The following is a 10,562-nucleotide window of genomic DNA, read 5'->3' as shown; positions in this document are numbered from 1 at the left end:
AAAAAAAAATGACTAGTGCACTTTGAATAATACAAGCAAGTATTCAACCAATATTGTGTAGTTGATGAAGGATAGGATAACACCAAAAAAGTAGCTGTGAGAAACTTCTAAATTATGGCAAGTCATTTGACCTACCAGGTATTGGGAAACCAACATTAAAATGTAAGTTAAGAAATTAGCTTCAAAATGAGAGAAAAGACTAAGGTCAGATTTTCTTGAACAAAATTAGAACATTAATGCTCTGAAATACTCCCCTCAATTCTTCCTCGTTCTAATATTTTCTTATTAAATCATTTGTTCTTTTGTGACCAGTACTTTGACAATAGTTTAATACTTATCATGTAGTAATAATTTTTAATATTTCCCTCATATTCACCATTTGAAAATACTTATTCTCATCAGCTGAAATATTGAAAATAATTCCCAATCATTTCTACTTCACTCAGTATGAAACAAGACTATAGGAGAAGACTAAGTCTAATGATTAACATGATTGGTATATAAGCTGAAGTTTGGAAAAAAAAAAAGTTATTAGCCATGTGGTAGAAGGGAACTCTTTATTAAATGACTACTAATGTTACTTTCTTTAAAAAATATATATTTATTTATCAAATCGAACTGGGGCACTGGTCAGAGGTGCAGGGGCAGTGAGGGATTTCACCAGAGACAGAGTGGGGAGCAGAACAGACAGATCAACGAAGTGCAATGCTTAGGGGAGCAGCCAGTGAGATAGGAGAGTTCTCCTGCACCATTTGGGTTATCTCCCTGGCTGGGGGTAGAAAGCTCAAGAAGCTGCAACTAGCTTCACAGTGCTGCTCTTTAACCCATTTCACCACAAGGGAGGGCCTTATTAATGTTACTTTCCAGAGAAATTTCAGATCAAATAGCCAGAGATAATTTAAAAAATGCAGTGCTTCTCAAATTCTCATGATCTCCAATTAATCCCCATTCTTCTCTTGAACAGAAGCTCATATCCTCAGAATTACTTACAAATCTCTTAATATTTTTGTACCAGTACCTCACCCCTTGACCTTGATTTCATTTTGATTTTATTCTTCCTTATTATCACTACTAGGACTTATTTCTTGTTCCTAAAGTTTACCAGGATTTTTCCTGTGTCAGGTCTCTTATCATCTATTCTTATCCTATAGAAATCAAAATATCTACTCAGTTATCCCACTTACACCTGTTGGACTCATTGTTTCCATCATGTATTCTCTCTCATGGCTAGTCCTTTCTCTTTACCTGGTGAATCGTCAAACATATGATTTATTCAATTTTTTATATTTCCCTAAAGCCACACACAAAATCTCTGTTTTATATTCAGAAAAATAATTTGTGCAACATAAAATAATTTTAATGTGGTTAGTTAGTTCAAGCAAACACTAGTTAAATGTACCATTTCATTTAATATATGGAATAAGAAACAGAATAATAATTATATGGTCTCAAACAAGAAAAACTTATAACTGTGAATTATGATTTATTAACTAATAATATGACAACATATATACCTATCATTTTTATAAAGTATAATTCATCAATAATATTTCAACAAAATATAAGTATATAATTAACATATTATATGTATAAAATTATACATATATTTGTTTATTCATTTTATACTTAATACCACATATTAACTTGAAGTACAATTAATATGCCATAAAATGTAAGCTAAAGTTGTTATCCAAATATAATGAAATATTCTTTTCTCAAGGACTATACAAGTCAACAAGAGTTAAGATAAATTAAGTAATTACATGTTATTGAATTATTCATAGTTTTTGAGTATGGGATATAATTTTGATATTTTCTACTCTTCCATTAGGCAATATATTTTTAGAAAAATAAATTTCAGAATTTAACTTTATTCATGTATACCTAGATAGTATTTACATTTTTATTTTTAAAAAGTTTATTTTCCTGTAAACTACAAAATATAAGCACATATATAGTTATAAGCTATATATATACATATATGTGTATATATATATATATATTTAAATTCCTTAAAATATAATTTAATGTTTTTTGCTAAAAATCAACATGAATAGGGATGAGAGGATATGGATTTTAAAACTATACTTTGATAAATTATTGAATTAAAGCTGTGAAATAATTTTTTTTTTTAAAGATTTATTTATTTGTGCATACAGAACTGGGGTACAGGCCAGAGACTCAGGGGTGGCGAAAGACTTCACCAGAGACAGAGCGGGGAGCAGAACAGGCAGATCGACGAAGTACACTGCTGAGGGGTGCAGCGGGCGGGTCAGGAGAGGTCTGCCACGCCATGTGGTCACCTCCGGGGCAGGCGGGAATCGAACTCATGCGGAAGTGGTTTCAGCTTCCCAGTGCAGTGCTTTAACCCACTGCGCCACCAGGGAGGGCCTGTGAAATAATTTTAAATTAAAATAAAACAGAATTTTTCATAGTACCAATTACCCAGAAATATATAACTGGGAGAAAAGATGGCACACTATGTTAAAGCATAGCACTATGAAGCTATCTACTGATATTACAGCACAAGTTCTATCCCTAGCCAGGGAGGTGACCCACAATCAGGGCAGACATCACCTTACCTACTTACTGCTCCCTTCAGCAGTGTATTTCATCCAATCTGCCTTTTCTACTCCCCATTCTATTTCTGGTGAATCCTCTAACTACCTTTACCTCTGGCCTGTAGCCCAGTTCTTATATGCATAAATAAATTTATATATATATATATATATATATATACGCAAACACATATACACATACACATATACTACACACACACACACACACACACACACATATATAAGCAATCAGGTATTTTATTTAAATCATATTGTTTTTCTTTAGGTCATTAAAAAAAGTCTCTCTGAAAAAATATTTTTAGAACATGTCTCACATGTACAACAAGAGACCTAGTAGAGATATTATTTTTGTTATTATAGATATTATATTAATGTTATTAATATGTATAAAGGTCATTTTGTGCTACCCTTTTCTGGGAGCTACTCTAGAAGTTAGATCTTTAAAAAGCTAGTTACATAAGGTAAGGTCCACTAGCCTAAGGACATAGAGGAGTCATGGTACCTGGGACTGTGTAAAGGAGAAGACACTTGCTTTGAATTTGACCAGGAAGGCAAAATCGACAAACAAAACTCAAATAAGCAAGGTTATGAGATTAAGTTTGCATGTCTTAGTAAATAATTTAAATGTTATGCTAAGTGAAGTAACTTACTTATTTTTAAATGGGAAACTGACATGCTTTGTTAATTGATTTGTAAATTTATTGGTTTTTATTGCAATTAGTTGTTCTACCTTGTGTCCCTGTAATTTCTATCATATCACATCTATATAACCTTCATTTCTGAAGAAGCACCATTTATCCAAATTCCTATTTGTCTTTGTTGGTTTGTTTATATTAAGAATATCCTAGCTTCTTTTATATTTATTGCATTTTATGTGTCAGATGTATATGTTATGTGTATATACATACATATATGTATATAGATACATACACACACACACACACACACACTTTAAAAATGACTCCAAAATTGCATTTTTGTTTTTGTATAAAAATATTTAACTACAGTTGTTTCTGGTTGCAAACTATTCAAATCTCAAATTTGCATTTAATAGTGTTTGCTTATTTGTTCTGTCAGGAATATTCTAGATTCTTATTTTTTTAATTATTCATAAACTAGTTTTTGTATCAACATGAAAGCATTTAATACTAAAATGTCCCTATGAATACAAATTTGAAAATATCCCATAAATTCACATACCTTATTTTTTTAACTTGTAAATTTGCTTTTCCATGCCATTCAGAGAATGGTTTTTGAAAAATTTTTCTTTATCTATATATTATATGCTGGTTATAAATATTCAAAAGCAATCACAATTAGTATAGAAAATCTAACTTACATATTATTTACACATTTTAAAATTTGACATAAATTTTACTTTTTTATTTTCGTTTATTTTAAAGATTTATTATTTATGCATGCAGAGCTTGGGTACAGACCAGAAGTACAGGTGAGAGGATTCATCACAGGCAGAGAGGGGATCAGAACAGGCAGTAAGACGAAGTACACTGCTGAGGGGAGCAGTGAGCAAAACAGGAGAGGTCTGCTGTGCCATGTGGGTCACTTTGGGACAGGGATTGAACTAGTACTGAAGTGGCCGCTACTAACTTCACAGTACTGAAGCTTTACACTATTGCAATACCAAAGAGGCCTTAGATTTTACTTTTAAAAACATATTATACTGCTTTCTGTTTTACAAATTAAATTTAATGAGCTTATTTGTGTGGGTGGATCAATATAACAACATTTTGAAACATTTTTCTTTACCAAAAATGCAATATGTTCCTTTAAGATTATTTTGAAATTATCTAAATTATCACTAGGTACATGACAGAGTTATTTAATATCTTTATGTATAACTGATCTATTTTTATTTTAGAAATGAGTTAAATCATCTGAATGTATCTTTATAATGTGAATAATATTTTTATATAATGTTAATGATTATTTTTAGGAAAAATTAATAATATTGCAAGTTTTATCAATATTGATAAAACATAATTATTTACCAATTGATTTTTGGCATTTATTTGTACCATGCCTAATATTCACAGTGTGTGATTATTTTCCAAATTTGTATGTGTGATACATATTTGCTTTCTGTTATGTCTATGCTCATTTACATATATTTCTTAAATGCAGTGCAGCTGAATTTTTAATATGTGGGCAGTTGTCATGCATTCCATTGTTAAGAGATTTAATAAAAGTGATTTTTTTTCATATAACTTTAATAAAGTATAAGCATTATTGAGGGATCTGTATGTAGTGCACTTGAGAATATCTATTCACAGATTCACACCTTTTTCACATAATAATTAGAGCTTCGTTTTACTTTATTATGTTCACAGAGTCTAAACCAACAAAATATTGCTGCAGAATGAGTAAATATAATATTTCTACAAATTATTGTTCCTTTCATCTAAAATGATTTAAAAGTGGTTCTAAGGTTCAAAATAAACTGATAGCAAAAACATAATAACTACAGTAGTTGACAAGTCTGATCGCTATTTGAAGTTTAAATTCACTGCCAGCTTTCATTTTCTCTTCCTCTTTTATTCCTTTTATCTTTCTCATAAATAATATTTACACTTAGTAATAATGATTACTGACACTCTCCCTTGTAGATTTGATGAACTCAGACACGAGTGAGCATGTGGAGATAGATATATTTTAGTGCAGATATTCTTCTGAAGGGCCTGTGAATTCATGCAAAATATATGTATGTTAAAGTCTTTAATAATTTTAAAGTCAGTTAAATTCCTACTTTTGGTTAGGATTACAAACTAGGGAATCTATAATGTTTGAGCATTATCTTAAAGACTTATAATTTAAGAATTTCCATTGTTTCCAATTTTTACTGTGTTTAATGTAGTATGCTATCTAATAAATCAAGATTTTATGTTCCTTGTCACTCATACACCTTTTCTAGTTCATTGCTTCACATTATTTCTGGATTGAACACTCTTCCCCCATGGCACATAAACTGAAATGCTGAAAAGCAAAGGTTGCTGCAATCATTTCTCTGAATTGCAAAGGATTTAATAAACTGTGTTCATATAACAGCCTTAGTAAATGGCTTTAAATGAGTAAGTATTATTTTAAATTAAAATATTGTAATACAGGATACATTCAATAGGAAAGGAAAAAGGGGGACCCAGAAACTCCAAATTTGCTCACTCTAAATAGGTTTTATCCTCTACTATGCATTATGACAAAACATACTCCTGTTCATAAGACCTTTAATGGAACATACTATAATACTATTGTGCGTAATACAGAAAAGGGGGAGAATAAAGCTTCTAAATCAAACACCCAAAGTTACCCATCTCCTCATGCATATGGGTAAATGTCCAGCCAAACAAGTTTGGCCCAAACAAAACCCCTAAATCTTGCCACAAATCTAAACACCTTCTGGTGGAGATCCACAGAAAAGGGTCAAAAGGAGCCCAAAGTTTCTAGGACCAAAGGAGCAAAATCCAGATAAAAGCTGCCATCATTAACTTCGCAAAAGGCCACTAGCCCACCTGCATTTCAGCCAGTTCTGTCCAAGGAGCTAGCTAGTTTATGCTCCCTGTTCCTCCTCAAAAAATCCTTCTCACTCTCTTTACTTCTTGAATGTTTTTCTCCAATCCTCTCCCCTCCTACTTTTTCTCACCTTGAGCTTCACTATTTCTTGGGTTGGGCAAGAAACCTGAAATCTCCACTTTTCCTGGCTACCACCCTGTTACATAAATACAAATCTATACAGGATGCCAATGAAAACATTATCCAATACATTAGTTAATATTCACATAGACATTTTTCCAAGTAAAATTTTCTGCTGTAAATTATGTATGTAAGCTAGATGCATTAAATAAGATTTATTATTATAAATGAGTGCCATAACATATATTTACATTCTATTATTATTAAGCATGCATTTAACATAATTTGATAATAACAATATAATTTTCTTATAATATGTAACATTTTATTAAACTACTTTTATGTACTGAGAGAAGCTGATAAAAGTTAAAAATGGGTGTGCGGCCCTCCCTGGTGGCGCAGCGGGTTAAAGCACAGCACTGAGAAGCTTAAGCCACTTCCGCATGAGTTCGATTCCCGCCTGCCCCGGAGGTGACCACATGGCGTGGCAGACATTTCCTGACCCGCCCACTGCTCCTCTCAGCAGTGTACTTTGTAGATCTTCCTTTTCTGCTCCCCCCTCTATCTCTGGTAAAGCCTCTCGCCGCCCCTGAGCCTCTGGCCTGTACCCCCATTCTGAATGAACAACTAAATAAATCTTAAAAAAAAAAAAATGGGTATGCAGTATTTGAGGAAAATGACATCTGCAATCAAAATTATTTTTCACTTGCCATAAGAAATGCTGAAAATTTAGATTAATACCCTCCATCTCATGTTTTACAGGAAATACTGATGAAGTAGAACGAGAGTGGAAAGCAGGATTCCATCGCTGGAACAATTACATGATGGATTGGAAAAATCAATTTAACGATTATACTAGTAAGAAAGAAAGTTGTGCAGGTCTCTAATTAATAGGTTCACGCTTTTCCTATAGGTTCCTTTTCCTATAGATAAATGAAAAATATATAATCAGTTATTTTACACACCTAGTAAGAAAATTGTATCACAGAAACAAGGATTATATCGATTATTTACATCTTTTACTTGGAGTGTAGTTAACAGTTTGACACCCAAATGACTAGAACATCTTTGGTTAAGTTTCACAATGAATGTTTGACAATTAATTTTATGAATATTAAATAATTTACAGCTTCAAACTTTCTCTTTCCTGAATAACTTTAAGATCATTTCTTCTAAAAAAAATCTGCATTGTATTTGAGCTGTTTCTCGCTAATTTTATTGCCAATTACTAAAAAAAGTTTATTTTCAAAATTAATTAGGTCTTGAAACACTTAATATTATAATTTATAATATTTCTTCTTATCGATTCATGAATTTAATATCAATGACAGATATTAAAGCAAATACAGGGAATATTTGACACTCTCTTTGTATAAAGAAAGATGGAATTTTAGAATAACAGGTGAGGTCAATTGCAAACTCCAAGACAAAACAAAATCTTGCCGCCAACTGATAAAATGTAGATAATACAATCACTTCTGTTTTCTACTTTTAAAATATATGTGTAGAGGAAGTTGAGTTAAATCAGGCTTTTTTTCTGTCCCTGTGCTGGCCTCTGAAATTACCACCCAAAATCTTGCATTCCGCTTTGGCTTCCTCATGGATTCGGTGGCCAGAGGTATGGATATGGGGCACGGACACCTATGATTATGGACACCTGGGCCCAGAGAGCACAGAACATCTGTGCATATATTCACCTGTGAGCGGGGATGAACGTGGCTCCTCAGTTCTGAGGAGATCAAGCTTATGAGGGGGGAGACAGAACTGCAGAGAGGAGACAGAGCACAGAGAACATGGGGTAGGTGGGGCTGGGAGGTATGAATGTCCCTGAGTTGCAGAAAGCACTAACTATGCTGCTGGAGTACAGGGTCTATAGCTTCAGAACAAGTTGACACTGTGGGTCACCTGAGACCTTGTGCAGAGAAGGCGATAGCCTACAAGGATCATCCTACTACCCCTGAATCAACAGACACATCAGGGAAAAAAAAAATGAAAGAACCCTGTCTGTCATTTGGAGCCCACCCATGGTAACTCAAAGCCGATAGACTTGGACACACAATTCCATCGGAAGTCAGGTATATGGCATGTTGGCTGTTATGTCTGTGGGATCTGGTGGGGTAGAAAGGATCACTCTCTAGCACCTGCCACAAGGTGAAAATCAAAGGGTGGCCAGTGGACCTCCCTCGGTAGGCTCGAGAGCCTCCCAAGACAGGCTGAGCAAGGAAGCTGTTGCTAGACCCTCTGCAGCCACATGAGTGATGTATCAAAAAGCCAGGCTAGTTAAGGCCCAAGGCTGGTGCCAGGTCAGGTATCCCTAAGTGGTTGGTAAGCAGCCAAACGGATACTGAAAAAGATAAGATAGTCTTTGGGTCTTTTAAAATCACTCATGGGTGATGACCTGTTCACTGCTGAACAGGATTAGGCCCAGAAACCCATCCATAGAAAACAGGAGGGGACCAGAGGCCACATGTGGAGCTTCGTATCCACTGGGCCCCAGACCAGGTGCATCTGTCCAGGATTAACCTTAGTTCAGGAGTCTGCTTTTTATATTGACAACTATGGAGGCTGGAATGTCAAGGTGACAGCAGTAAGAATACCCCGGGTTTTGGGCAATACCCTAAAAGGAGTAAAGTGGAAGTGTTGCCAATCTCAGGGTGCAGCCTGGGGGTGGATGTACTCCACAGTTTGTGGCTGGAGAACACAGCCAGATGATTTCACCTGAGCGTACATGTGGTGAAGGCAGTTTTACATGCACAAAATTGAGCTGCCCACACAAATGTTAGCCCCTAGGTGAGAGACCAATACTAAAGCATATGGGTTGCCAAGAGGCCATCAGGTTATGATGGTCACTATACTATACTTGGAGAAAGTGGGCATTGTGTGTTCTGCCCACAGTTCCTATAAGTTACCTGCGTGGACAGTGAAGAAGACTGCTGACTCTTGGCATGTGAAGGTAGATCACCATAAGCTGCATAAAGCAGCACCTTCAGTTGCAATCTTGATAGATCATCTGAGCAGCAGACTGAACACGTATCCCTTTGAAGCTGATCTAGCTAATACCTCCATTTCCAATGCTATATAGTACCAGAGAGTCAAGACCAGTGTACCTTCATGCGGGAAGGCCAGCAGTGGACATTCACTTGTTTACTGTGGACATTAAAGAGAGGAGCAGAAAAGGCAGCCTGTTAACAATTTGTTTTACATTTGTGTGTAATGGATACAGTGTTCCACATTCTTCTCCAACTGAAACTTACAGGAAATACCTGGAAGATTATAGGGTGTTTAAAAAAAAAAAAAAAAAGCCCTGGGCAAGTAGTTGTAGGGAAAATGGATTCAAATTGGCCTCTTCTTTCGACTCTCCTTCCACACTGTCCTCCATAGCTAGCTCCTTCGGGCTTGCACACCCCCTAGGGAGCTGCTCGGATGCCTGGGCCAAGAGGTATGTGCACCTTTGATTATGCATACCTGGACCACACAGCTCGCAGCCTGCACACAGGTAAGTGGGAACACCTGTGCCTGCAATTGTGGGCTAAGAGTGGCTCCTCAGCTCTGGAGCTTGTGTCAGCAGCATGGCTTGTGGCTAGAGGGCCCAGTAGCTGTCTCCCCATCTGCACCTTTGTCATTTAAACCTGTAAAGTGATACTGAGGGCTCCACTATTCCCTTCTCATACCTGAGAATTGACAATGAAGCTACCCAGCTTGGGATGGTTGTGCAGCAAAATGTATGTTTGGATTTCTCATAGCCTCATTCTTTTAAATCTTGCATTTCCTCACTTCCAGAATCGCTCACAAATATGAACATGCAAACTATTCTAAAATATCCTTATTGTAACTTTTGCTAATATGGATTTGTAGAAGTCTACAATCATCAAAAGTCTAAACTCATCTCAGATAAATGAAATTTTTTTGTTTGTTTTTTTGTTTTTTGTTTTTGTTTTTAAAGTTTTATTCATTTATTTATGCACACAGAAGTGAGGTACAGGCCAGAGGTGAAGGGGAGGTGAGAGAATTCACCAGAGACAGAGTGGGGAGCAGAACAGGCAGATCAACAAAGAATACTGCTGAGGGGAGCAGTGGCAGTCAGGAGAGGTCTGCTGCGCCATGTGGGTCACCTCCGGGGACGCATACTGACATGGCTTTAGCTTCTTAGTGTTATGTTTATTACCCACTGCACCACCAGGGAATGCCCCAGTATTTTTTTTTTTAAGATTTTTATTTGTGCATACAGAATTGGGGTACAGACCAGAGATGCAGGGGAATTTAGATTATTCACCATAGACAGAGTAGGGAGCAGAAAAGGCAGATTGACAAAGTACACTGCTGAGGGGAGCAGTGGGT

At 35.6% G+C, this 10,562-nt stretch overlaps 1 protein-coding gene across 1 annotated transcript in view; it reads left to right on the top strand.

Moving 5' to 3' along the window:
- Nucleotides 1-7,377, top strand: part of BCHE (butyrylcholinesterase) — a 94,094-nt gene extending 86,717 nt beyond the window's left edge. The window contains exon 4 of the mRNA XM_004674932.2: nucleotides 6,987-7,377. Within this exon, the coding sequence (XP_004674989.1) occupies nucleotides 6,987-7,111 (125 nt within the window). The 3' untranslated portion in view covers nucleotides 7,112-7,377. The remainder of the gene's footprint in view (nucleotides 1-6,986) is intronic.
- Nucleotides 7,378-10,562: the final 3,185 nt, after the last annotated feature.

Source organism: Condylura cristata, unplaced genomic scaffold (genome assembly GCF_000260355.1).
Source record: "Condylura cristata isolate star-nosed mole 26May11 unplaced genomic scaffold, ConCri1.0 scaffold00003, whole genome shotgun sequence".
NCBI classification, from domain to species: Eukaryota; Metazoa; Chordata; class Mammalia; order Eulipotyphla; family Talpidae; genus Condylura; species Condylura cristata.
The sequence above is the reverse complement of the archived record's forward strand: the minus strand, read 5'-3'. Positions and strand labels throughout refer to the sequence as shown.